We start from the raw sequence: 27,593 nt of genomic DNA on the forward strand, positions 1-27,593 counted from the left end.
CTGTGTGATTGCTTATATGTGTACATCCTTTTTCTCCCATATGTATCTCTCTGTGTACACATTGTAGAGACACGCTCAGTCTCACTACTGTCTGGAGGTGCAGATGTAGAGCTACCGCACACTGCTGTTCACAGAACTACTATTGATTGGCTTGGGAAGCCAAATCTCCTGGTCACCTTGTCTCCAGTGTGAGTTCTCTCTCTTTGGGACACAGAGAGAGCATTCACTGTCATAGTAAGGACAGAGTCACACAACCAGGTTGCACATCCAGTTGCACTCTATGTGAGGACCTTGCACTATTTGGTCAGGAAAACTTGGGCCGATGATGTTTCTGGGGGCAGACAAAAGTGAGGACACAGGAAAGGGGTGGAGAAAAAGTGAGATCCATGGTGGCATATGGTCTGCAGTGGGACATGAAGGCAATTCAATAGGCAATGAACCTTTGGAAGGGACTTCATGTGCAGCAGCAGCCCTGTCCTGCCCCTTGCAGCCTCTTCTGCAGCATGACCTGGCCTGGTCCTCTTACAGGGACCACGGAGGATTTGGCCTTGCAGGAATGCTGCTGCATCAGGTGAGCCTGGGATCAGCTCTGACTTAGGAAGAGGACTGCTTCCTCCACGTGGCACTCAAGGCCCAGAGTGGATTGCTTCTCCCATCGGAGCAAGTCCAGAGGGAGAGCCATGGAGATGAAGGCAAAGGGAACGGAGACAGAGGGCTGGAGCACCTCTCCTCTAAAGACAGGCTGCAGCATTTGTACAGCCTGGGGAAGAGAAGATTCCAAGGTGACCTTAGAGCAACCTTTCAGTACCTAAAGGAGGCTTACAGGAAGGCTGGAGAGGGACCTATCACAAGGCCATGTAGTGATGGCACAAGGGTTCATGGCTGTAAACTGAACGAGGGTAGGTTAGATTAGATTTCAGGAAGAAATCCTCTACTGTGACATTGGTGAAGCACTGGCCCAGGTTTCCCAGAGGAGCTGTGGATGTCCAATCCCTGCAAGTGTTCAAAGCCAGGCTGGATGCGGCTTTGAGCAACCTGCTCTAGTGGAAGGTGTCCCTGCTCAAGACCCAGGGCTGGTAACCCAATGATCTTTAAGGGTCCCTTCCAACACAAACCATTCCATGATTCAAGGATTATACCCCGGCAGATTAGAGATGGAAAGAGAGAAAGACAGATCTACACACACTGCACAGAGATTTTTTATTGGTCTAATACTGTATTTTCTCTTGTATAAATTTCAGAACTTGTTCAACAAAACCAGTGCAACTGGAGGACATTCTGCATGTGACTCAACAGAAAGCAGAGACTTCTGCTCAAGGAGAGAAAGAAAATGCAGCTCAGGACATCTGTCTTCCATTCCTGTGTCTTCTTCCTGGAGAACTCCATGTCTTTTCTGCCAGTGGCCTCTGAATCCACTCAGAGAGAAGAGGACACAAGAACACAGGACCTGCTTTGATGACCCTCAGCCTTCAAGTGTTCCCTCAGCCCCTCGATGCACTGGGGATGCTGGACAAAGGGTCGTATCACTTCCACTTCCATTATCCCACGTGGCACAGTGAAGATGCAGGCTTCAGGGCTCCCCACCCCTCCAGCACAGCCCTCTGCCGGTCTCAGCTCACTGCTCATCTCCCACTTTTACTAAGGATGGGGGTATTTCCATCACACAGTTACGGCAGCAGCTTCACAAATCCGATAAAACATCTGACATTGGATATTATTCCAGTTGTTGGGTATTTCTGAATCCCTATGCATTACAACACACTTCTCATACTTGTGATCACTTGGTTCATTTCTTCGCCAGAACCTGAGACAGAGACAGGCATGTTACTCCCCAGCTTTCATTGTAAAGCACTGCTGGAAAAGGCCACAGAGGGATGCAAGACTTGAAGGGGAGAGAGAAAAATTCCCAATGCTGATTCATGGACAGAAGATGTACCCTTCCTCCCTCTCTGATATCCCACTGGCACAAGTGTCATGTGGAAACCTGCCTTCTTTCTACAGCCTTCCAACACAGAAGGGCCCTGCTCCTTCCTTCTGGGGGGAACTGATCACCACCACTCACCCCATGAACTTCACACCCAGCAGAGACACGTGTCTGCCTTCAGGGCAAGTTTGTGATACCTCCCTCTCACACACCAATAGACACCCTCACATCTTCCCTACTTTCTTGCACTACCAGGTGCCACACCAATCCCCTCCATCCAGGGATACTCACGCTGCTGTTACATTATAGGGAGTCTTGTCCACCCACTGCCATTGATCCACAATCTCTGCTCTCAGACCGATGTAGAAATTCTCTGCTTTTAGAACTGGTTTTATCTGTTTAGAGAGGAAAACCTGGAAATGAGGGAGAGTGCAATGCCTGTGAGATGCAGGATTGATCAGAGGGAGGCATCAGGAGTCCATGTAGAGTAGGGATGGTGGCAAACAGAACCCATTGCAGGACAAGGAGGGGCTCTGAGTCCCCTCCAGGGCCCAGAATTGTGTCTGTAGCTGCTCTCCCCTCCCTCAGCCCTGTGCATGTACCTGCTCTTCCTCACTGTTGATCACCACCAGGTGGGAGCCCATCCCAGTGCAGTTCTGCTCACTCTCAGCCCAGGACATCATATCAAGGGACAGAAAATAGCAGCTGTTTTGAAACCTTCTCCAGCCCTTCGGGCAGCACATCCAGCCTCGGCCTGTGTGGGGAGAGAACACAGAATGAATGCAATGAATGCTAGCAACAAGAGAGAGATGGTGATTGCAAAGATCCAAGTTCTCCAGGGACGGTGCTCATGTTCTCCTTAGTCACTTTTCCTGACAGAAAGTGCTTGAAAAACAAGCAGAGTACAGATACTTTTCCCCCACTGCTTTGAGGATGACCAGTGAGGTTTGTGTACGCAACATCCTGGTAATCTCCTTGCAGGTCTTCACAAGATTATTTTGGTGGTCTGGTTTGACTTCTCCTTGTCAAGTCAGTCTCCTTTAGGCCTTTAGCCCCAGGAAACAGGGGATATTGCTTCTTTCCTTGACTGGAGCTGCCCTTTTATTATTGCTCCACTGTTAACCTCCCCTGTGCTACTCTGTGCTGTCCCCTTTGTCTGGTCGGAGTTCACATCCACGATGCCCTCCAAGACATCATTAACATGGCCCTCTCCTCCCCTTAAGCTCTTAGCTGGAAACCCTTTTTCTGCCTGCTTCCCTCCTCTGCAGTCTGCCTCTCTCCTCCTGATGCCACTTGCTGTCAGAGCAGACCTCAGCATTCATTGTCCCCATCCCAAAGACCTCCTGTACCCCTGCCAGCCCTACTGACCTTTGTTTTCTGACACCGCTGAGTCGCACTCCCACGCCGTGAATTTCTCCTGCAGGGCTGTGGGCTGGTCACTGCTGTGGGAGAAGGGAGCCACTGGAAAGGGAGAGGAAAGGTGGCAGGATTACTCCTTCCTCCTGACTCCTCACACAGCATCTCTGGGCTTCACTCCTGTTCCACCATTTCCCCACCAAGCATTGTCCCAGCCGTCACCTCTCCTGGCCCAAACAGGTGGCATGGCTGCCTTCCCAGCCACAAAGAGACAATCTTGCATCTCAGACAGCAGAAGGAACACTGGAAGGACACACCCTGAGGATGTGCCAGACAGGGCAGCATTGATTGCACCCAACCACAGCCACTCTACCATGAACATACCTACAGCCAAGCTGCCAGTCTAAACCTCTGTACAATCAGTGAATAAAAAGCCGCTTTTCAGTGTCACAGTTTATCACTCCCTAAACTAGATATCAGCAGTAATTTGGAAGAGCACATCAGATGGGTCTGTTTCTTCAGCAACGGACAGTGCAGGTGAAGGTAATCACATACAGCTGGAGCTGCTGAAATCAGGGTGGAGGGTAAACTTCTAGGATTTCATAGCCCCCAGTGTCTGGGGAATAATACAGTGCTGGTGAATGGTCACATCCACAACCCGAAGGACTTCTTCAGTACCTACCTCTTCGCGTCCCCTCATGAAGATGTTGAAGACCTCAGTGAGGTCTCCCCTCAGTCTCCTCCAGGATGAACAGACCAAGTGAACTCAGCCACTCCTCTTAGTGGAGTTTCCCCACCAGACCCTTCACCATCCTCATGGCCCTCCTTTGGATGCTGTCTAATAGCTGAATGTCTCTTTTATATTGTGGTGCCCAAAAGTGCACAAAGGACTCAAGGTGAGGCCTCATAGTGGCCTCAGTGCCTGATGAGGAATGAATTCCTGTAATGGAAGAAGGCTCAGAGAAGATGGGCAAGGGCAATGAGTGACTGACCACCTCTGATGCAAATAAAGGTGACCTTATCACTACACAAAGGGGGATGAGAAGATAGGTGGCCTTTGTTTTAGTGCAGCTGAGCGAATTTGCCAGCTGTGTAACTGTGCATCCCTCTAGAGATGAAGAAAAAGGCATTGTCTTCCTAAGTTAGCCAGACCAGCACGGGATGCGTGAATATGTGTATATGAATGTGAATTATATCTATGAATATGTGAATATCAGTGAATTACAAAACAGTATAAAAAATCAAATGACTAACAGAAACCTCCCAGAGGAAAGCACTGGGCTTGAGCTGGCTTTAACTCACATATTTTGTCTCGGTCACTGGCGACACTGGATGTCTTGGTGTTGAGCATATTGTAGAACTGTGTTCGGTTTTGGGCCCCTCAGAACAGGAAAGACATTGAGGTGCTGGAGTGTGTCCAGGGAAGGACACTGGAGCTTTTCTGGAGCACAAGTCCTGTGAGGAGCGGCTGTGGGAGCCAGAGGCTCATGGATACCCATGGGAACATGGGTGATTGACCATGATGTTTGTGTGAACAGGCAGGGAGCCAGCACAGGGAATGGAGCTGGATTGATCCAGGATGAAGCACTTTCAGCTAGATTAATGAACCAGACTAACAGTTGAGGGGTTGTGTGAGGAGAAGAGTAGAAAGGTTGGTCAAATGCAGGTATGGAACAACCCACCCTCTTCCACTGGCCCAGAACATGTTTTCATGGCATCCTAAATAAAATTGTGCAATACAGCATCTTCTTCCCTCAAATCCACATCTTCCTTCCTTAAAACAATTCAGTTCTAACTGACAATGACATTCCCAACCTCAAAGGCTGAGTTACACTAGAGTAAATGTTGGTGAAGTACTTTGTGCTTCTTAGGAGAGTCTCAACATCACTCACTATTGTCTGCAGAAATCTTGGGAATGCAGTGCCACTCTGTAGAGTTCTGGAGTAGATTCTTGTATTGGCCGTAGCCTCCATGAAGTAATACAACTGGGAAGAGAGGAACGAGAATGAAAAGTGCTACTGTCATCCTTTCCTCCTCATTCATAGGCAACCTGTCCCATCCTCCACCTTCTGGCTTAGAGCTCCCACAGAGACTCTGTTACATGACCAAGCTCTGAAATCTGTATTGAACAAAGAGGTGAAAAACAGCAGGCCATTTCTCCCACTACCAGTCAGCCCCTCCCTCAGATGAGCTTGTCTCACCTCCGCTGGCTGAGAGACTCATTTTCACAACTGACAAAACCAGCTTAGACATTCTTTGAGAATGGGGCCAGGAAAGGGAAAAGTAAGTTGTGGGATAGGCTTAATAAAGGTGGAAAGGGCTGTTTTGGTAAATGGCACTTGTCTGTTGGCAGAGAGATAGAGATATTGTTTTCCATTTGACAAAGGCCATGAAATGATCCCTTCATGCCAGGGGAAGTAAGAGACCCTGAAACCCACCAAGACAGATGGTCACAAAGGCAGTTTTGATGACAAGGACAGAAATAAGGAAAACCCAGGGGTTCAGCCAGGAGCAGCTTCTCTCTTCTGCTGAGGCTGAAAAACACAAAGCAAGAGTAAGAATCCCCCTGCCCAGAATCAGGGGCAGCATAACCCAGGTGGCTCTGTAACCCAGCACTCTGCTGGTACCCTTGTCCCCACCTGTGGGGAGCCTCACAGGTGCTGTAAGCAGGTCCTGCTGCCTGTCAGTAGCCGTGGGTCAGAGCCACAGAGCAGAGTAACACAGGGGCTGCCCTGAAGCTGCTTTCTTGTTTTGCTGTTTGTCACAAGACCTGCCTGTATTCTGCCCAAATTTCACTCCTTCTTTATGCTGTCAGACATCCTTTCTCCTCAACACATCTTCCTTGTTACCCTCATTACCCCTGTCTTTCACTAAAAGCTCTTTCTGTGTTTCTCTCCTCTTCATCTCACTTTCAACCTTCTTTTCCTCTGCTGCTTTTATTTTGGCTCTATACCACAAGCCCCTTTATGCAATACCATATATTCACCCAAAGGACTGACTCTCCAGCTCAGTGTTTGCACAGCCAGACACACAGAAATGATTGTTTCTAAAGGGAAAAAAGGCACTCAGAAACTCTTGGAACGGCCTTACTTGGTCCTCTGTATTGACACCAGAGACAGGAGCAGTGACCTGTGCTCAGCTTGATGCAGATTATTTTATCAGGGTAATGATAGTAGGATAGCACTCTTCAGTCCCATCAGTTACACAAAAAAACACTGAAAGGAATGGCAGACCATAGTCTACCTGGGCTTTCATTCCCCCTGGCTCTAGGATAAAGGTCATTCTCCCAGCCCAGGTACTCCCCAGTTCCCTCATCTGTTGCACTGCCCTTGTCCTAAGCTCCTTCTCCTGGTATGAGGACAGCCACCATACCATGCCCATTATCCATCCCAGCCCCATATTTCCCCCACCTCTTCCTTCTTCTACAAGAGGACAGAAAGGAAGGGTACGTGGTTACCTGCAGTTCCAGGACTGACTCTCCCTTGGCAATTCATTCTCTCCACCAGTGTGAAAACAGAGTTCACTCTTCTCCAAGGGTCCACAGTGCCCATGTGACCACAAACACAGCCTTCCTACTACCTAGGGCAACGCCCACACTGGTGAGGAACCTTCACAGCCTCTAATCCAGTGTGTAAAAACCGCATATCCTGGGTGTTCCCAACTGCACATGGAGATTGCGGCACTTTCATCATTTCCCTGCAAGGACACATCAGAAGATGTTCATAGCATCCACAGTGAGGGTGCTCTGTTACAGACAGATACTGCAAAGTTATAGAACAGCCTGGTGTTGACTGCCACTTCCTTCCCATTTCTCTGTTTTCTCTCTGTTAAAAATGTTCTACATTCTTCCAAATTTTGTTTTCAGACTGATTCTTCTCTTTCTCAGAAGCCTTTTGCTAATTCTGCAATTACTGTTAACCTGGTGGTCCTCTTCTTCTTTAACAGCAGTTCTGCTTCAACAGAAGAGAGATGGCCTTTATTTCAGTTCCTTAGAACTGTCACACAGCCAGGAGTTGCATATGCAGTTGCATTCCATGTGCACAGATGGCACTATTTGGTTGAAAGCTTGGGCAGATGATGTTTCTGGGGAAAGAAAAAAGAGAACAGAGGGGCCAGGATGGGGGAAGGGATGGAGAAGTGAGATCCATGGTGGCATATGGTCTGCAGCAGGACATGAAGGCAATTCAATAAGCAATGAACCTCTGGAAGGGACTTCATGTGCAGCAGCATCCCTGTCCTGCCCCTTGCAGCCTCTTCTGCAGCATGACCTGGCCTGGTCCTCTTACAGGGACCACGGAGGATTTGGCCTTGCAGGAATGCTGCTGCATCAGGTGAGCCTGGGATCAGCTCTGACTTAGGAAGAGGACTGCTTCCTCCACGTGGCACTCAAGGCCCAGAGTGGATTGCTTCTCCCATCGGAGCAAGTCCAGAGGGAGAGCCATGGAGATGAAGGCAAAGGGAACGGAGACAGAGGGCTGGAGCACCTCTCCTCTAAAGACAGGCTGCAGCATTTGTACAGCCTGGGGAAGAGAAGATTCCAAGGTGACCTTAGAGCAACCTTTCAGTACCTAAAGGAGGCTTACAGGAAGGCTGGAGAGGGATCTATCACAAGGCCATGTAGTGATGGCACAAGCGTTCATGGCTGTAAACTGAACGAGGGTAGGTTAGATTAGATTTCAGGAAGAAATCCTCTACTGTGACATTGGTGAAGCACTGGCCCAGGTTTCCCAGAGGAGCTGTGGATGCCCAATCCCTGCAAGTGTTCAAAGCCAGGCTGGATGTGGCTTTGAGCAACCTGCTCTAGTGGAAGGTGTCCCTGCTCAAGACCCAGGGCTGGTAACCCAATGATCTTTAAGGGTCCCTTCCAACACAAACCATTCCATGATTCAAGGATTATACCCCGGCAGATTAGAGATGGAAAGAGAGAAAGACAGATCTACACACACTGCACAGAGATTTTTTATTGGTCTAATACTGTATTTTCTCTTGTATAAATTTCAGAACTTGTTCAACAAAACCAGTGCAACTGGAGGACATTCTGCATGTGACTCAACAGAAAGCAGAGACTTCTGCTCAAGGAGAGAAAGAAAATGCAGCTCAGGACATCTGTCTTCCATTCCTGTGTCTTCTTCCTGGAGAACTCCATGTCTTTTCTGCCAGTGGCCTCTGAATCCACTCAGAGAGAAGAGGACACAAGAACACAGGACCTGCTTTGATGACCCTCAGCCTTCAAGTGTTCCCTCAGCCCCTCGATGCACTGGGGATGCTGGACAAAGGGTCGTATCACTTCCACTTCCATTATCCCACGTGGCACAGTGAAGATGCAGGCTTCAGGGCTCCCCACCCCTCCAGCACAGCCCTCTGCCGGTCTCAGCTCACTGCTCATCTCCCACTTTTACTAAGGATGGGGGTATTTCCATCACACAGTTACGGCAGCAGCTTCACAAATTCGATAAAACTTCTGACATCCGACATTATTCCAGTTGTTGGGTATTTCTGAATCCCTATGCATTACAACACACTTCTCATAATCACCTTCGCTTGGTTCATTTCTTCGCCAGAACCTGAGACAGAGACAGGCATGTTACTCCCCAGCTTTCATTGTAAAGCACTGCTGGAAAAGGCCACAGAGGGATGCAAGACTTGAAGAGGAGAGAGAAAAATTCCCAATGCTGATTCATGGACAGAAGATGTACCCTTCCTCCCTCTCTGATATCCCACTGGCACAAGTGTCATGTGGAAACCTGCCTTCTTTCTACAGCCTTCCAACACAGAAGGGCCCTGCTCCTTCCTTCTGGGGGGAACTGATCACCACCACTCACCCCATGAACTTCACACCCAGCAGTGACGTGTCTGCCTTCAGGGCAAGTTTGTGATACCTCCCTCTCACACACCAATAGACACCCTCACATCTCCCCTACTTTCTTTCACTACCAGGAGCCACACCAATCCCCTCCATCCAGGGATACTCACGCTGCTGTTACATTATAGGGAGTCTTGTCCACCCACTGCCACTGATCCACAATCTCTGCTCTCAGACCGATGTAGAAATTCTCTGCTTTTAGAACTGGTTTTATCTGTTTAGAGAGGAAAACCTGGAAATGAGGGAGAGTGCAATGCCTGTGAGATGCAGGATTGATCAGAGGGAGGCATCAGGAGTCCATGTGGAGTAGGGATGGTGGCAAACAGAACCCAGTGCAGGACAAGGAGGGGCTCTGAGTCCCCTCCAGGGCCCAGCATTGTGTCTGTGGCTGCTCTCCCCTCCCTCAGCCCTGTGCATGTACCTGCTCTTCCTCACTGTTGATCACCACCAGGTGGGAGCCCATCCCAGTGCAGTTCTGCTCACTCTCAGCCCAGGACATCTTATCAAGGGACAGAAAATAGCAGCTGTTTTGAAACCTTCTCCAGCCCTTCGGGCAGCACATCCAGCCTCGGCCTGTGCGGGGAGAGAACACAGAATGAATGCAATGAATGCTAGCAACAAGAGAGATGGTGATTGCAAAGATCCAAGTTCTCCAGGGACAGTGCTCATGTTCTCCTTAGTCACTTTTCCTGGCAGAAAGTGCTTGAAAAACAAGCAGAGTACAGATACTTTTCCCCCACTGCTTTGAGGATGACCAGTGAGGTTTGTGTACACAAAATCCTGGTAATCTCCTTGCAGGTCTTCACAAGATTATTTTGGTGGTCTGGTTTGACTTCTCCTTGTCAAGTCAGTCTCCTTTAGGCCTTTAGCCCCAGGAAACAGGGGATATTGCTTCTTTCCTTGACTGGAGCTGCCCTTTTATTACTGCTCCATTGTTAACCTCCCCTGTGCCACTCTGTCTGGTCCCTTTGTCTGTCCCCTTTGTCTGGTCGGAGTTCACATCCACGATGCCCTCCAGGACATCATTAACATGGCCCTCTCCTCCTGTAACAGTTTGTTTGGATACATGTCCGGAATAAAAACAAGTGCCAGAAACATTCAAACACACAAAATACCTTTTATTACAGTGAGAATAATAATGATGATAATAAACTTAGCAAAAAGAATTAAAAACTAAAAAGGATACAAAATAACTACCTTATTGCGTGGCCTTAAAAAAAAAAATATATGAACAGCATTTATAACACGATATTAACTAGTATAAAAGGGAGTATAAAAGGGAGTTTAAAGGGATATCAAAAAAGGATCTTAACATGATATTATGGATAGCTATTAACACGATATTGGTTAGTAAAAGGGAAATTAAAGGGAAATACTATGAACAACTTATTTATGTAACAATATTCAGTAATAAAAGGGGAATTAAAGGAACACTAAAAGGATATTAAAAAGTTTGCTTTCTCGGTTGCTTCCTGTCAATAAACTGTGCTTACCCACACAGACAGGCCAGGGCTGTCAGGATCTGCAGCAGCAGCTGGTCGGTGCCCGTGCTTAGCGGGCGTCCCCGCAGAGCAACACAGTCTCGGTGGTAGGATGAGTATCGCTTGAGCTCAGCAGTCCCGACAGCCCATTTTTATCCGTTCCACACTACACTACGTAGGGCCAATATGCAGTATAAGGTGATGCCTGAATGGCAGCCAAACCCCGCCTAATCATTACCTAATGGCAACAGTCTGCGCATGCCCTACTTGTGGGGCAAGAGGCGAGCGACCCCTGCCCACATAATCTTCCTCCCATCATCATCTTTTTCACCCCTATGTATGACCTCTACCACTGTGTTTCAAGAGTAGATGTATCTATCTTGCAATATGAAGCAAAACCAAGGAAGAACTCAGCTCTGTTAATGGGGGATATCAGGCTAACTTGCTAAAAAGCACAGTGGACCTTACAATTAGCTTGTGCCATGAAGTTACATTGTACCATACTCTAGCTGGTTTCACATCCTAATATGATTCCTTTCTCACTGTAATGGAGCCTCTATGCTCCATTGATCATCTAATTCAAAAGTACCCCCCTTACACCTCCCCCTAAGCTCTTAGCAGGAAACCCTTTTTCTGCCTGCTTCCCTCCTCTGCAGTCTGCCTCTCTCCTCCTGATGCCACTTGCTGTCAGAGCAGACCTCAGCATTCATTGTCCCCATCCCAAAGACCTCCTGTACCCCTGCCAGCCCTACTGACCTTTGTTTTCTGACACCGCTGAGTCGCACTCCCACGCCGTGAATTTCTCCTGCAGGGCTGTGGGCTGGTCACTGCTGTGGGAGAAGGGAGCCACTGGAAAGGGAGAGGAAAGGTGGCAGGATTACTCCTTCCTCCTGACTCCTCACACAGCATCTCTGGGCTTCACTCCTGTTCCACCATTTCCCCACCAAGCATTGTCCCAGCCGTCACCTCTCCTGGCCCAAACAGGTGGCATGGCTGCCTTCCCAGCCACAAAGAGACAATCTTGCATCTCAGACAGCAGAAGGAACACTGGAAGGACACACCCTGAGGATGTGCCAGACAGGGCAGCATTGATTGCACCCAACCACAGCCACTCTACCATGAACATACCTACAGCCAAGCTGCCAGTCTAAACCTCTGTACAATCAGTGAATAAAAAGCCGCTTTTCAGTGTCACAGTTTATCACTCCCTAAACTAGATATCAACAGTAATTTGGAGGAGTAGCACATCAGATGGGTCTGTTTCTTCAGCAACGGACAGTGCAGGTGAAGGTAATCACGTACAGCTGGAGCTGCTGAAATCAGGGTGGAGGGTAAACTTCTAGGATTTCATAGCCCCCAGTGTCTGGGGAATAATACAGTGCTGGTGAATGGTCACATCCACAACCCGAAGGACTTCTTCAGTACCTACCTCTTCGCTTCCCCTCATGAAGATGTTGAAGACCTCAGTGAGGTCTCCCCTCAGTCTCCTCCAGGATGAACAGACCAAGTGAACTCAGCCACTCCTCTTAGTGGAGTTTCCCCACCAGACCCTTCACCATCCTCATGGCCCTCCTTTGGATGCTGTCTAATAGCTGAATGTCTCTTTTATATTGTGGTGCCCAAAAGTGCACAAAGGACTCAAGGTGAGGCCTCATAGTGGCCTCAGTGCCTGATGAGGAATGAATTCCTGTAATGGAAGAAGGCTCAGAGAAGATGGGCAAGGGCAATGAGTGACTGACCACCTCTGATGCAAATAAAGGTGACCTTATCACTACACAAAGGGGGATGAGAAGACAGATGGCCTTTGTTTTAGTTCAGCTGAGCAAACTGACTAAGTGTGCATCCCTCTAAAGATCACAAAGAGAGTGGTGTCTTCCTAAGTTAGCCAGACCAGCATGGGATGAGTGTACATGTGGCTTAGTCCAAAAGAGAGTAAAAAAATGAATGACTAACAAAGACTTACCTGAGGAAAGCACTGGGCCTGAGCTGACCCCTCACTTTTTTTTTTCTTGGTCATCGGGGACGCTGGATGTCTTGATGCGGAATATATTGCAGAACTGTGTTCAGTTTTGGGCCTCTAACTACAAGAAAGAGGTGCTGGAGCTTGTCCAGAAAAGGGTAACAAAGCTGGGAAAGGGTCTGGAGCACAAGTCTTATGAGGATTGGCTGAGGGAGCTGGGGTTGTTTAGCCTGGAGAGAGAGGAGGAGGCTCAGGGGGGACTGTATTGCTCTTCACAACTACCCAAAGGGAGGCTGTAGCCAGGTTACAGTCAGCCTCTTCTCACAGGTGACAACTAACAGGACAAGAGGAAGTGGCCTCAAGTTGTACCAGGGGAGGTTTAGTTTGGATATGAGCAAAAACCTCCTCACGGAAAGGTGGGTCAAGGATTGGAACAGGCTGCCCAGGGAAGTGGTGGAATCCCCATTCCTGGAAGTGTCCAAAAAACATCTAGGTCTGGCACTTGGGGACATGGTTTAGTCTTGAGCTTGGCAGTGTTTGGTTAACGGTTTGACTGCATGACCTTAGCGGTCTTTTCCAACGTTAATGATTTTACTATTCTATGTTTGTATGACCACTAATGAAAATCATGTTTGTATTGTGATTCTTCTGTGCATTGCAATTGCCACTCTCTGCTATGTGAAATTTGTACTGGTGTTTTCATTTTAATACATTTGCTGTATCACTCTGCTAAACCAAAATCCTATGTAGCATCAATTAACTTGGATAAGTAAATTTGCCACTAAAAATTAAACCTTCCATGTGTATGAGAAAGTATCAGGCTCTAACATCCCACCTTTTAAAACTCCCCAACCTTTTAGCCTAGTACTGTGAAAAGTTATACATTTGGGAACAAAGCAGTACAGACTCCTGGGACTCAGGAACTAATGACAGCAAAAGGAAGGGCAGTGATTTATCATAATATATGCCTCTATCAGAATCCATCACAGTTATTGACAATTTGTGGAAACATGCCATGAATTGTCTTTCATAGAAAATAAGAATGAAACAGTAATCACAATCTCCACAAACTGCATGTGCAAGAATAACTTTTAATTATTTAATCTGCAATTAACCCTAAAAAGGTGTGAGAGTTAGCACTGTGCAGCTCATCCTAGAGATGCCAGGACTATGAGAAGCCATGTTTTCCGTTAGGACACAAAGTGTGTCCATGCACCTTAGAGAGCCTAAGTGCAGATTCAGCTGCCTGTGTAGGCCCTTGTGCTTCCATCTCCACTTTTTCCCCTCTGCTAAATGTAATTTAGTTCCTTTTTGTGTAGTATGAAGGTAGAGAGTTGTTCCTAAGTTCCAAAGAGGCCATTCAAGATGGGAATGTGCAATCTGGGCACACTGAAAAAACCCAGGTAAACAGTGGAAGATTTGGGGGATGTATGCAGACATATACAAGGTCAGGTCAGGAAAACCTGAGACCTTTACACAAAGCCCAAACAACCATGCAGTTTTGAAAATGGCCATACTTCAAGCAGGGCAATAGACTAGAGACCTCCAGAAGCCCTTTCCTGCCTAACTCTTTTCATAATTCTCAGGAAGAGGGTGGGTATAACAGAACCATCTGGCATAATGGTGGGGTAGTCCTGCCTCCCACACGCCAGTTGGCCAGAACCTCTGGTTTGGCTGGCCTACAAGAGAGAAGTTTGTGTCATGTTGCAACTGTGCCCTTAAATCCCCAATGCTTAATTAGTCAGGGAAGATTTTGCTCCTAAACATAACCATTCAAATGTTCAGCGTTTGGATGTTCTGAACCCAAATGCTAGTGCTTGCATCCTTTTCTCATGACAAAATTGTTCTTGAGTAAAAGCCCCCTCTGGTTGGAAGGTATTCCCCTCTGGGTACTGATTTCTCTTCCTTTCTCCCAGCACTTCTCCCAGACCTCTCTTCTGTAACCAGCCTGCACATACTCACCAAGGAGAACAACAACAAGGGCAATGCATGTCAAGAGGAGCAACAGTGAGATCAGCCATGGGAGCCATGGTGGGTATTTCTGGGGGTGGTGCTCACACTTCTTCGTCTCAGGAGGTGCTAAAAGTGAAGGAACACACCAAACAAAACACCACAGTCAACTATGCTTTGGTCAGTCCCCAGTCCAGATATCAAGGATGTACTACTCAAGAAAGAGCTCCTCAAAAATAAAAAGCAATTTAATTTCTGATGTGGAAGTTACATGGCTGCGGAGAAGAGCAGACTGGGACAAAGCAGGGGACCTCTGTGGTTTCTGGAGAAGGTCAAGTTCAGTGACAGTATTCCCAGTCCCAGCCCAACTGGTGAGCTAACAATGCTAACTGCTGTTATTAGGAGGTGAGGCCTTCATGTGGCCTCAAAACCTAAAGTGAAACAGTGTCTTTCTAGAATGAGCCCAAAGCTGCCAAATACAACATTGCTCTATCCATAATACTTGAGACATTCATATGAAGATTTCATGTTGACTTCTTCCCAGAAAACCTTCTATGCCTGATTCAGTTCCTTCTTAGCATTTTGGACTTCCTGTGCAGAAGGTTGATATAAGATGAATGAGTACAGGAGACAAAAAATGTACAACACTATGATGGCTCATAATCACTGGGAGATTAAAAGCTATATTCTTCCCTTCCATCTCTGCTTTCTGAGCCAGGGTTCAGAGATTTGCTCTAATAGGTTCCACTAGGATGGATACCTCGGGAGAACAAAGGGCTGTGTCCAGCAGCCTAAGTAAAGTATCACACTCAGATTAAGACTTGACAGGACTTAACTTTTGTCTAGGGAGATTTTGCCAGTACTGAGGAGGTTTGGAAGTAGACAGAGGAGCAGGTCACAGGGAAGGAGAAGCCATCACTTGTTAGGAGATTGTTCTAGTTTGTGGCAGGTACACAAGCCAGAGCAAATAGAAAGGTAAAGAGACTGCAGCACTCACTGCAGGACAGGAGTAAATAAGTTTTTGGAGAGACTGATATTAATGATAAGATTTAGAGAGACCTCATTTGTTGCTCAGCATGAAACTCCCAAGTCTCTCAGCAGCCATGTGTGCCTGCCAGCCATGTCTAGTAAGCAAGACTTCCAGAAACCTGCTCTTTGTGAAAGCCTTCTGACTACTTCCCAAAGGTTACAGAAGGGCAAAAGGCATAATGTTGTGTTATTTGTAAAGAAAACATTCATAGACAGACAAGATTCAGATTTCCTTGGTGAAATAACGTTTTTCTAGCCAAAGCTTTTGTCTGTAGTGAAAACAAGGAACCAGCTCATGATCTGGAGTCCAGCCAACTACTTCAGACCTAACCAGTCCAAATAACTTTTTTGATGTGCAGCACATCCAGAGTATGACTGTTCAACCTGTGCCCAGTCAGACCTGAGCATCCCACACTCACACCCAAGGGGCACAGGGAGCACTGTATGCCATCCCCCTCAGCAGCAGTAGTGCTGAGTGCAGTAATCTTGTGCACACTCAGTGGGTTGAGCTCCCTGCAAAATGCTTTCCACAGTTGGTCTGCTTGCTTGTAAAATTTCCAGCGTGACCCCAACACAACAGACCTGATGAGGATATGCTGGTTATTCAGCATGTAAATCCAACATCTCCTAGGCACAGGCAGCAAGTGTGGGGCAGCACAGATGCCTGTGTTTTTATCTGGGAAATCCTGGTTGGAAATGAGGAATTTCCTGCTAGAGTTCATGTATTGTTTGATTAGCCTTCTCCTCTCTAACTTCTTGACTGCCAGTTTTGGTATCCCTAGAACCCAACTGAAGAGGCTACAGAATGGGAAAAAGCAGGTGTACTTGGCCATTACCAACACGGGGTCTGCATGGCCAGAGCAATCATTCAGAAGAACAACAGAGCAGCAAGACTGTCTCAACCTTTCACTAATAATCATAACGCCCATCCTATGTGCATAGTGTGAGGCTGTGAGAGGCTGCAATGGTACTACCAGACACTCCTCTGCATTCCAAGTATAAACAACAGGCAGTGTGAGATCACTTCAACAGGCACACCCAAAATCAGACCCTAAGCACACACCCAAACCTATAGCATAAGCTTGGCATCCACAGCTCAAGCAGACATGGCTGGATCAGATGTCTTTGGAACATCATTTGGAACACGGTAGGGAACTTCCACCACCCCCACCTCACCACAATGGAAATGCTAGCTGTATCCAGAACAAGCTAATCTTGGTGCATTGAAAACAGTGAGCTTTCAAGACAGTCATTTATTTCCATGACTCATGCCTCAGAGCAGGCAAGGAATAACCTGATGCTGATGCCTGCTCTGTTTGGGATTGTAAAACCGAGTTAAAGCTGTTAATAGGCAAGTTAATATCCTTAGCAGCAGAAATTAATTTATGCACACATACTTTCACTCCCCTGAAACCTGTTGTATAGGGTTCTCTATGTCAGGGCAGAAGCAATGAGCCATACATAAAGCCTCTCTATGTGTTCCTGCTTGTGGCATAATGACTACAGAATACAAACTGATCAGAATATGCCTTACATTTGCATAAAGTCTGGTAAAAAAAAAAATTACCACTGTAATTTTTAACAGCAATAAAAATTTGTTTGTTTGGTGCATTAATTATTTTTCAGGAGTAGCAGAGTTGGATCTTCCTCCAGATCTTAAATAATTCTCCTTCTGTGTATTTTAGGGTGTTTTGTTCAAGTTTTGGGTCTCTTTTCTTCAATGACCGTATCTCAATCAACCATGGAAAATGGGGTTATAAGTTCCTGCAGCCAGTACCACTTCTCATGAAGCTGCAGAGTACAACTGACTGCTCTGCTATAGGGAGACTCCTGTCCTTTCCATAAGCAGGAATCTGTGGTCTCACTCTCTTAGAAGCAGGAGCAGTAGCAGCAAGGGCTTGGGCTTATTTGCTGCTTTGGGAGCCCCTTCACCTTTGTGACAGATCAGATTGTTTGTAATAAATTGTTGGTACTCAATACTGTCCAAAAACGACTCATTCAAGACTACATACCATGTAAGGATGCAGCCAGCATGGAAGCAGGGCTAAGCACTACTCCTGTACAGTGCCTATGCTGCACCTTATACCTATTGCCACTGTCGGTGTTGCAACCAGGGGACTGAGGGAGCCCAAATACATTCCTTAATGAATGTTCTCTTGAAACCTACTGTCTGTGCTCCCAGTAGTCATTCTTGATCATGTTGCAACTCCAACTCACCTTTACTCTTGCAGACATTCCTCCAGACTCTTACTTCAAAACTCCTCCAGTCTCCTGCTCATTTAGTGGTAGACAGCTCCTTTTTCTCACCAATCCACCAAGACCAGGTAGGAAAAGACTCTGTTCCCTGTTCTTCAGCCCCCCTTCATGCCAGCTCCATTTCCCCTGAGTAACCCATCCATTCCTTACCTTCAACCACTGCAGCCAGCGATGCATTCTTGAACTTCACCTCAGCATAGGTGACTTCTGATGCCATTTAATCACAGTGTGACCGCTGACCCTGTCCTTAGTTTTGCCACATAAAATGTGGTCCTTTTAGGTCCTTGTTTCCAGGGGGTGACACCAATAGGTTACTGAGGCTTTCCCATCAGCTCATTCACCCTCTGCCCATAAAAGAAGGCTGTGTTAAACACCGGAAACACTGGCAATAACCTCAGAATTCCTGGGAGCTCAGAAGTGCTCCATATGGGTCTTCAGTTTCTTAGCCCAGAAAATCAGCCCTGGCACTATGAAAACTTCTGAGACATAAAAAAAAAAAGAGAACCTAACAACTGAAAAGGAAGTTGCATCCTTCCTTCCCCTTAACCAATTCCCAGCTGATAGCCTTGCTTTTAAAGATATTTTACGGTTTTCTTTTTGTCTTTTTACCTTTCTTATTTAACTTTCTCCTATTCTCATATTTTCATGCCTTCCTTTGTCTGTATTCTACTATTGTCCCTAGGTTTGCAGCTATCACAGCTCCAAGCCCAGTTTAACCTGCAGTCCAATATAAAATGCATCCTGCCCTCACTAGTCCCTTGTGATTAAGCTGCATTTTCTACATCAAATGTTGTAGTTATGTGTCATTCTCGGAAGTCAGTCCCAGTTGGGAGCTAGCACTTATAACAAATCTCAAATAAGGAAATGTTCCTGTAGAAGTGAGACTAGGGATCTGCAGCCTTAGGCAAAGGAATAAAAATAATCAGAACTATGATATATCCAAGGAGAAACAAAAGGATGAGGTCAAGGTCAAGGAGGAGAGCAAGCAAAGTGGATTTAAAAAAAAAAACCTGTTGATGGTTTGAGAGGTTATTGGGAAGACCACACACAGTGACCTTTCTATCACAACCTGATTCACAGCCTGTGGAAGTTCAGAGCAGTGCTTGCTTCAGGCTCCATTTCAGAGGCTTTTGAAAAAGGGATGGTTTATATTTTTTTGCTCCAACACTGTAATTTATCTCCCTTATCTGCTTTCTGGTAAAGCAGATATTACCTTGGACATTACCTTGGATATTACCTTGGACAAAATGTCAGTCTGATCTTTAGCCTGACTTCAAGCTGGGGCAGATCTTGAAAGGAGACAATTAAGGGAAATGGCTGCTGAGATACATGCTAGATCAGAAAGACTGAGAAGAAATGCCAGTAAGTCAGGCAGGGTGAGAAGGGTTCAGTCAGCAGATAGGACTCAGGAATCACAGAATGGTTTGGGTCAGAATGGACCTTCACAGACTGTCTTGTCCAGCCCACTGCCATGGGCGAGGACATCTTTCACAACATCAGGCTGCTCAAAAACCCTTCCAATCTGGTCTGAAACATTTTCAATTAAGGGGAATCAGCAACTTCTCTGGGCAAACTGTGCCAGTGTTTCAACATCCTCATTGTAAAGATTTTGTTCCTTATATCTAATCCAGATCTGGCTTCTTCCACTTTAAAACCATTACCCCTTGTCCTATCACTACAGGTGCTGGTAGAAAGTCTCTCTCCATCCTTCTTTTAAGCCCCATCTAAGTATCGAAAAGCCACAACAAGGTCTCCAAAACAACCAGAAGGGAGAAGGAGAAAGCTTTGCTTGGTTAGTTTAGCTAGCTGGAATTTCCTTAAGGCAGAGCAGACTGAGATGCTCACAGGACATCCAGGGAGCTAGCACAGAGGGCACACAGGGCAGAGCTGGAGGTGAGATAGGGCAGTACCAGGAAGAACATGCATCAGACACCAGAGGACCATAATGTGGTAGAAGGTAAAGGGCACGTGAACACAGATTACAGAGAACTACCCCTAAACAGAGTGGGGCATATGTAGCTGGATTTCTTTACCAAGGAGCCTCCTCATGTCTTGTGTGCTCTAAACTGGCTTTATTTCTCCATTTTGTATTGTTTGCAAAGAGCGTGACTTTTATACAAGAATCAGAACATTTGCAGAACAGAAGCCTGGCCCCTTGAGAATATGCATGCTGCCTGCTTTTCTTTCCAACATCCTTCCAGCACTATGCTTTGTCTTCAGGCTTGGCCCTCTCACTGGAATTAAGTCTCCCCTGAGTGTCTGCTGAAATCTAGTAAGCCCTCAAATTTCATGTTGAGATTTCAGAGCAATCCTCTGCATGCTTCCCCCTGTCACCACCCAACCAAGCTCAACAGACCCAGTCTCGTGAGGAAAAGGCTTACTTCCTGTCAGGGTTTCAAGATTTCCACTGTGGAGAAACAGGAAATACAATCAGCAGACAAAGAAGGAAGTCACAGAGGTTTTTCCATTGAATCACATCTCCAAACAGAGCTGAGGCATTTCAAATGCGAATTCAGGCTGTAGCTGCTCTTTTTATTAGATTACACTAGACTGCACTCAAACATCAGTAGACAGCTCAATTCTTCTTTCTCAGCCATCAGAGTTGTTGTTGCTTGCTATCGAAATTCAACCTTGAATCATACTTCCATAGGATGGAATGCTGAGCTGCGCAACAACAGTGAGGCGATATTCCTGAGGGTAACATTTGTCCTTTGCATTTCATACGCACTGATGGCATGTAACTGGGTGGAAGACAGGAACAATTGGGCCCTGCAGTTAGTTGTGGTGCTAAAAAAAAAAACCAAAGAAAAATAACATCTTGCTTTATAAAAAACCCCAAACTCACGCTTTGTTTCCTTGCATTCCCACTGCTGCTCCTCAGTTCCTCTCTTTCCCCACTTCTGTGTTCTGCTCATCCCCTTGTCCTCCAACAATACCTGTGTTTCCCCACAGACATCTTTCAGCTGAACCCTACTCTGCAGTGCCACATACCTCCCACACTCCCAATTCCCACTTGCCTCACGACCCAGCTCCTTTCTAGGACTCATGTGTTTGCTCACCTCAACAGCCCTGTACTTCCATCTTACTTGTGCTCCCGTTGCTGGTTGCTCCGCAAAACTCCATGGGCACCATTTGGCTGCCTGACCCAAACAGAAAGCACCAGAGGAAAGCTCTTTCTCCCCTACCTGTCAATAAGGTTTGAATAATGTAGTATCAGCAAGCCCTTCACCTCACAGACAGTGTCACCCAATCGAGCAAGCAGGTCCACATCACAACAGAGGAGACAGCGCCATTGCACAGGCCTTACTTCTTTTGAAAATCCATCTGAACCAGAGAGCAGAGCAGCCAGGGGAAGAGTAAAAAAAAGACAGTGGAGCATGGAAAATGGGGAAAAGTTAATAAGGGAGGTGAGATACCTAATCAAAGGGATTCAGGCAGTGAAAGCTCCTTGAGAGCTCCTGAGGTATTTGGCTCGTTAGAGAGGATCTACCAACATTGTGTACCCTGCTGCAAGGAACTGGTTAAGGCAGGGAGGGGCAGTATGCTGCAGTTCTTACTGCAGGAGCTGAGTTCCCCCAGCTCCAGGGGACAGTGTGGGAGCACTGCAGCCCCCTGGGAACTGGGAGAAAGGCATTCCATGGCTGATAACACTGGCCAGAGCTGCAAGGATAAGAGACCTCTTGTGGAAGGCAGTCACAGAAGGTGAACCAGGGTTCCATACAAATTGCCAGGAGACCTAGGAAGAAATGGGCTATATGGAGCTATAAAAGCTCAGAGAAAAGGACATTCGAGCCAGCATCCAGGGGAGAAGAGAAAACAGGGAAGTACTGAACGGACAGTGAGAAAGGGAGGTGAGAGCAATGAGTGGGATGGGTTAAACAGAAGGCAGCACTGCGAAGCCACACTAGTTTCTGGCAGGTGGCAGCACTTCACCACAGGCAGGCCTGAGTCAGCAGCAACACACGGTGTCCTGAGCAAAACCACCTAGAGTAACACTAGTACACAGACAGAGATCAGCACCTCACCAAAATATATGGTTACAGTACCATGCAGAACACGGTGACAGGAAAGTAGAAGAGATGAGAAAGAAATTTTTCCCCCCAGAAAGGGTTTGTGCACTTTTCCCCTGCACACATTTCTACCAAGTTTTAGTGAGACTTGAGGTTTTCAAGCAGAAAAGCCCTGTCCCAAAGTTATGTGAGCTGAGGGAGTTCAAACTCAGTCAGACTCCGGAAGGGGAAGTCGAGTGCCCAGCTGTAATGACAGGCTATCAAAATCCCCCAGGTGCAAAGGAAAGAATAAGAGAAGTAAGAACACTATCCAGGGAATCTTCAAGGAGACAAGAAGCCCCAACCTGCCTCTTTACATAAAGCATTAACATAGGATTGTTTCTTCAGAAGAGAAGAGATATGTTTCATTTATTTCCCCTAATTAACAAATTACCCAGTCAAAGCTGACCGAGGACACATTCAGATGCATTTATCTCACAGCTTTGGTTTATGCCATTACTGCGAACATCGCACCTTTGCCCCCTTCCTCTTTTGGACCGGAGTCACAAGTCTCAAGGCCAGAAATAGTTGGAAATCAGGTCCAGATACTGCAGTTGCTTGCCACAGTGGCATATCTGACTTCAAACCTGGGCCAGATCCAAGTCCTGATCAGACCCCAGTGGCCTGTTTCAGAGGCAGGGCTGTGAAGTTTATCATCTTAGACAAACTGCATATGGGATTCGCATGAAAAAGTTGTGGCCACATAACACCTCCAATTCTTCATGTTTTATTTTCAGTTCTGTCTAAGGATCACACAGATCATCAACAGCCTTGAATTCAGTTTGGCTACTCTCTGCCCAGTGAGGTGAATGCACCTGATCTTCTTCTTTTGAAGGGGGAATGGGGGGAGTGGAAAGAAAAGCATAAAAATGGAAAACAACCACAGTCACCAAGTAACTATGAGGGTTATCAGGTAAGGTCACACAGATCCATGACGTAATCTTAGGGCCACTCTTATTTGATCTCAAGCTGTTTCCCTCCACATCCTCTCTACATAGTAAAATCTTCTCATAGGGAGGTTTTGGGGACAGCCCTACTGGTTAGGCTGTCCCAGCAGGTGGGTCTGGAATAGCAACACAAACTTCCCTGGTCCTGCAGAGCTCCCTCACCCCACTCATATCCTCAAGGGCAGATGTATCAGTGAGATTGTAAATGGCCTGTGCTGACCCTTACCCTTCACTCCGTAGCCAAGGCAGCCCTGCATGCCGTTTGCAGCCTCCGAGCCCACCTCGTGCTGGCCAGCAGCAGGGCAGGGGGACACCATCTGCCCCTAGAGGAGTGCAGACCTCCCATGTCTGCACTGTCCTGTCCAGTCAGGACATGACAAGGCAAAGGCCATTTGGAAACAGTGACAGAAAGCTGAATGAAACCCAGGGAGAATAGTCAACTCAGTCAGACACTCCTTGGCACCTCGTCACTGAAACATGCTAGGAAAGTTTTAATGCCAGGCAGGGAGTGCTTAAGCTTTGGGGTTCAACTGTATGCAAGAGCCTCCTCACGACACAGATGTCGACACAGTTGGATGAGGAAGGGCAATTTTTTTTGAAGAGCACACTCTCCAGGTGCCTGTGTCACCGACTTTTACCACGGCAGGACACTGAAGTCAGCACAGTAAAGTGAAGGGCAGGCAAATGGCACTTCAGGGTACCATGCTCCAGCATGGAGCCAGCATTGACTCAAAGGGCGAAGGGCCCCTGCTGCTGACTCCCTGCAGGTCCCGAAGCTGCCAGCTGGGATGACACAGAGAGCAAAGTGCTCCTTGATGACTCACACTGGCCTGCAGTACCATGGCCTGAGTCTCTTAGACCCTGCTTCCAGTTCACAGATATTCATGTATTTAGCATTTTAAGACTGGACCAGACAGGCTCAGCACACCATCCTGGTCCTCACCCAGCCTCTGCCCTTCCTGAGGTGAAGGATAGTTGTCAGACCTCAGCATTCCCCACCACTGACCACCCTCCCATGTCAGATGTCTCACCACACTGCTGGCCCACCATGGGCCCCACCCCACCACAGCCCAACACTAAAGCTGTGCTAGGAAATACTTCAAACCGGAGGTATCCTGTTAAAACCTTGCTCAAAGCAGGACTACTTCTGGAGCTAGACCAGGCTACACAGGGCAGGTTATCTGCTTACAGTAACCCTGCCCCTGTATGGAATGTATTGTTTAAGGGCTTTTTTGTTACCAAAAAATATGCAGTGGTCATTTCCAAGCACAGCACATACCCATGGTATTGACTTCAGCTTTAGGTATTGGTGACAGCAGCCCCTAACTCTGGGCCAGACATACAGCCTATCCTGCCATATCTACAGCCCCTCAGCACATATTACCCAAAAAAATGCTCTCCTACTCCTTACCACTTGGCACTGCTGCTCACTGGACTACAGTTCCTTGTCCCTGCTAGCTTACCAAAGTGCTGGTTTGCATAGCATTACTGACATAGCATCTCCACACATCTTTGAACAGTTTGCTTAACACCGTAAACATGCACTTACAGACAAATGTTTAGACATCACTTTAAAAAAGACTAGGAGGGGTGCTGCTCCTTTGGGCCAAACTTCAAATACAACAGAAATACATACCTGTAAATACACTGGACCCACAAGAGGAGATATGTGCCTGCCCTGGCACAGCTTGATTCCAAGCCCCACACAAGGCTCTCTGTGCAGCAGGGAAACACAGAGGGCATTAGGATTGCAGAACATGGGTACGTTTGAAAGCACCAGTTCCATTACTGCCAAATTATCAAAGTACAAATCGCCAGCTGCAGTTTCTTTTCAGAGAGCACCTCACCAGTGCTAGCCAGGTCTCAGGTGATGTCTGCCTGCATCCCACCTGCCACTCCCCCGATTCCTGGAGGCCCAGCCAGCCCCTGAAGATGGTGGCTGAGCCCAGGAATTGCAGGAAAGCCCGCAACAAAGGGTTTCGGCAGCAGATGGCAGCACTGTCATAGGTGAGACTGAACTTCCAATGCCCGATCGCGGATGAGGCTTGCAGACCAGGCTAGGAGGGCAGGGGAGCACCACACATCCCTAAAACACAAGGCTCAGCACAAAGGCGGCAAGTTACAGGTGGCTTCCTCCTTTACGGAATGTCTCTTCAGACTGCTTCAAGGACTAAAAAGTCAGTCTACTAAGCAAGCCAGATGCTTCTGTCCCAGGGCTGGGGAGTCGCTGTTCTACAATGCCTAGGAAAGAAAAGGGAAAGCAGGCTATTGCAAGTTACCTGGCTGGCCTGCCCCAAACACAAGTGATGGAATAAGATCCCAAAAGTGACAGCTGGAAAACATGGCTCTGCTCAGGAGCCACTATAACGACCAGCTATTGCTGACTGATGGATTTTTCCCATGCTCAGCTTCAAGGAATGTCTGTCAGAGTCCAAACTCTGGATGGGGCAAAATTAAGCTACCAAACTAGAAGGGCACTGCATCCTGCAATGTGCTTTTCCTTTTCCTGTGAGCATGGACAGAGATATTAACTTGGAAGAAAGAGACCAACCAATAACCACCTCTAGAGTGAGTCTATTGTTCATGGAATGCAATGAGCACTCAACAGATTGCCTAGACCTTGAGGCATTATGTGTGTTAACTACTTAGGCCCCAGGGCTCCGTTTCTGTGCGTTACCAGCCCAGCTGTTCTCCCTCCTAGAACTTCATAGATTTATGCTGATTTAACAGCTTGAGTTCAGATTCAGATCCTGTTTCCTCGTTACCAATGCTCAGGAAGACTTTGGGGTTTTTGGTTTCCTGTTTGGTTTTTATTTGGAAGAACAAGTCTTCCTCTCCATTTCTTCAGGAGTCCACACACAGCATCAAGGCTTTGTGAAGTCTAGAGTCTGAAATTCACATGGCTGTGGTAGGAACAGTTGCTGCATGACTGTGAGACATAAGTCATAGAATGTAGAACATAATTAATGGGAGAAAGGGGTGGGAAACACTCACATCCCACCTCAACTACAACTTTCACAAAAGAAACAACCAAAAACCAGATGAAACTGGGATCTTCCCTATGACATTTCTTTCCTGACTCTATTTGCTACAGTCTGCCTCTCAATTGGCACAAACTTTTCTGCCCCTTTGACTAGTCCCTCTCAGACTGATGGCAGGTCTTCCCAAAAGCCTAAGGAAATCAGTCGATCTACTATGTAAAACATAAATGTTCAGGGGATACTGCTCAGTTTGATCTGCTGATACATATTAAGGGCCTGACCTTGATCCTTTACCTAGAGAAGACTATTGTCTGCAGTATCAGAAACTGTAGTTCTCAAGCAGCCTGCTTATTGGCTTCTGCTACATTAGAAGAAACCACTGGTAATGGGAAGTACAGAAAGACGGAAGAATTCAGCCGGTCCAGCCACAGGCCAGGCCAAGTAATTTCACCAGTAACTTACCAGGGAGGAAAGATATGGGGACTGGGAAGATTTCCAGAGGGGACTAAACTCTCCTCAATGAACTGTTTCCCAATCCTCTATGCTTCTTTATGCATAAACAGGAGTATATTCCTGCACTTCCCTTAGGTGCACCTCACCTGAAAATCCTCCTGCTCTGGAGAAATACCCTTTTAAGCTTTTTAATCCTTTTTGCTGCAAGTACCTACTGAAAAGTCAGAGAAACTTCACCATAGCTTGTGGGCATGATGCTTCACCTTCCACCTGCCAGGACGCATACAACATCGCACCAAAACAGGGTCACAGCTCTGCTCCTAGATCTGAAAAAAATGTAGATTTTTTTTCAGCCACCACAGATGCTAGAATATTTGACAATTCAAACAACCAACTTCAAAGGTTAAGACCTCTCATCTTTACCCAGGCCATAAGACTTCTGTTGTACTTTCAACACAGCCATATGCACAGTTTTGCTGTCTGGTAGAGGAACACTGAGAAAGCATGGCTGCACAAGATAACAGCTGTAAGCAGGCTTGATAGAACATCAGGGCCCTGAGCATATTCCCCACCTTCTGGCAGATTGGCTGCCTGGACTCAGGTCCAGCTTAAGTAATAGAGGTGTCTGGCTTTGAGAAACCTTAGCAAAGTTGGCCTGCAGGCTTATCACAGCTAAGGGTCTCATGCTTGATCCCTGCCTGAGCTAGAGCAGCCATGCCCACATCTGGCCACACACCCTGCTGATCTAAACCCTCACCCTGACGGGCTCTGATCTTTGTGCTCAAGTACTGCAGGACTGCTCCTTTGTTGGTGAGCCCACTGCCCCTGCCTGCCCTGCTGTGACTCAGCTTCCAGTTTGCTCTCTCTTTCCAAGCAGCCTGCCCTTGCTGCTCCTGACAAAGCTCACCTTGCTCACCTCTGCAGTCAGCAGAGACTGCTTCCCATCTACCAGCATGGCAAGAATAATTTCTCAAAGTATCTGCAGGCTGTAAAAGCCTCTAATGTCTGAAATGCTAAATGTCAAGGCAACTAAGTTTTCTCACTTGTAGTTTTATCCACGCTCTTATCAAGCATCATATGCACCTACAGTCAGGCCTGTTTCTATGTTGTTGATTTGTGTTTGGTGTCGTGTGGTGTTTTACCCCATTTGGAACAGCCATGTCATTTCTGTGTCCTTCTTCCACACTCCTCCCTCTTTGTCCAGACAGAATGTCCTGAACCCATTCATTCCTGAGGTTGCTCTTGTCCAGTCTGCAGGTCATAACACATATTCAGATGGGTAAGTAGGCTACAAGGATCTTGCTGGAGACATGAAGACTTTCAATCTAGAGGCTTCCAAAGCAA

General features: G+C 47.0%; 2 protein-coding genes and 1 long non-coding RNA gene across 4 annotated transcripts; 1 reads left to right on the forward strand and 2 right to left on the reverse strand.

Moving 5' to 3' along the window:
- Positions 1-1,175: 1,175 nt before the first annotated feature.
- LOC113989403 (C-type lectin domain family 4 member E-like) lies at positions 1,176-6,945 on the reverse strand. The gene is made up of 7 exons (XM_039380002.1): positions 6,738-6,945; positions 5,719-5,814; positions 5,173-5,265; positions 3,293-3,385; positions 2,527-2,678; positions 2,216-2,337; positions 1,176-1,804 (listed from the first exon to the last, which is right to left on the reverse strand). Exons 1-7 carry the CDS (start codon positions 6,829-6,831, stop codon positions 1,660-1,662), a joined length of 795 nt encoding a protein of 264 aa, XP_039235936.1. The 5' UTR covers positions 6,832-6,945; the 3' UTR covers positions 1,176-1,659.
- LOC120323007 lies at positions 3,984-8,757 on the forward strand. The gene is made up of 2 exons (XR_005563050.1): positions 3,984-4,292; positions 8,282-8,757. It is a non-coding gene; the product is annotated as an uncharacterized LOC120323007 (long non-coding RNA).
- On the reverse strand, positions 8,216-27,516 carry LOC113989416 (C-type lectin domain family 4 member E-like). 2 transcript variants are annotated; one of them, XM_027723942.2, is made up of 6 exons: positions 17,970-27,516; positions 14,547-14,663; positions 11,381-11,473; positions 9,565-9,716; positions 9,254-9,357; positions 8,216-8,844 (listed from the first exon to the last, which is right to left on the reverse strand). In XM_027723942.2, exons 1-6 carry the CDS (start codon positions 18,034-18,036, stop codon positions 8,700-8,702), a joined length of 678 nt encoding a protein of 225 aa, XP_027579743.1. In that variant the 5' UTR covers positions 18,037-27,516; the 3' UTR covers positions 8,216-8,699. The 2 variants fall into 2 exon arrangements, with proteins under 2 accessions (XP_027579743.1, XP_027579742.1); XM_027723941.2 differs by having other exon boundaries at positions 9,254-9,375.
- Positions 27,517-27,593: the final 77 nt, after the last annotated feature.

This window comes from Pipra filicauda, unplaced genomic scaffold, assembly GCF_003945595.2.
Source record: "Pipra filicauda isolate LSUMZ 115617 unplaced genomic scaffold, ASM394559v2 scaffold183_size1465899_pilon, whole genome shotgun sequence".
NCBI lineage: Eukaryota > Metazoa > Chordata > Aves > Passeriformes > Pipridae > Pipra > Pipra filicauda.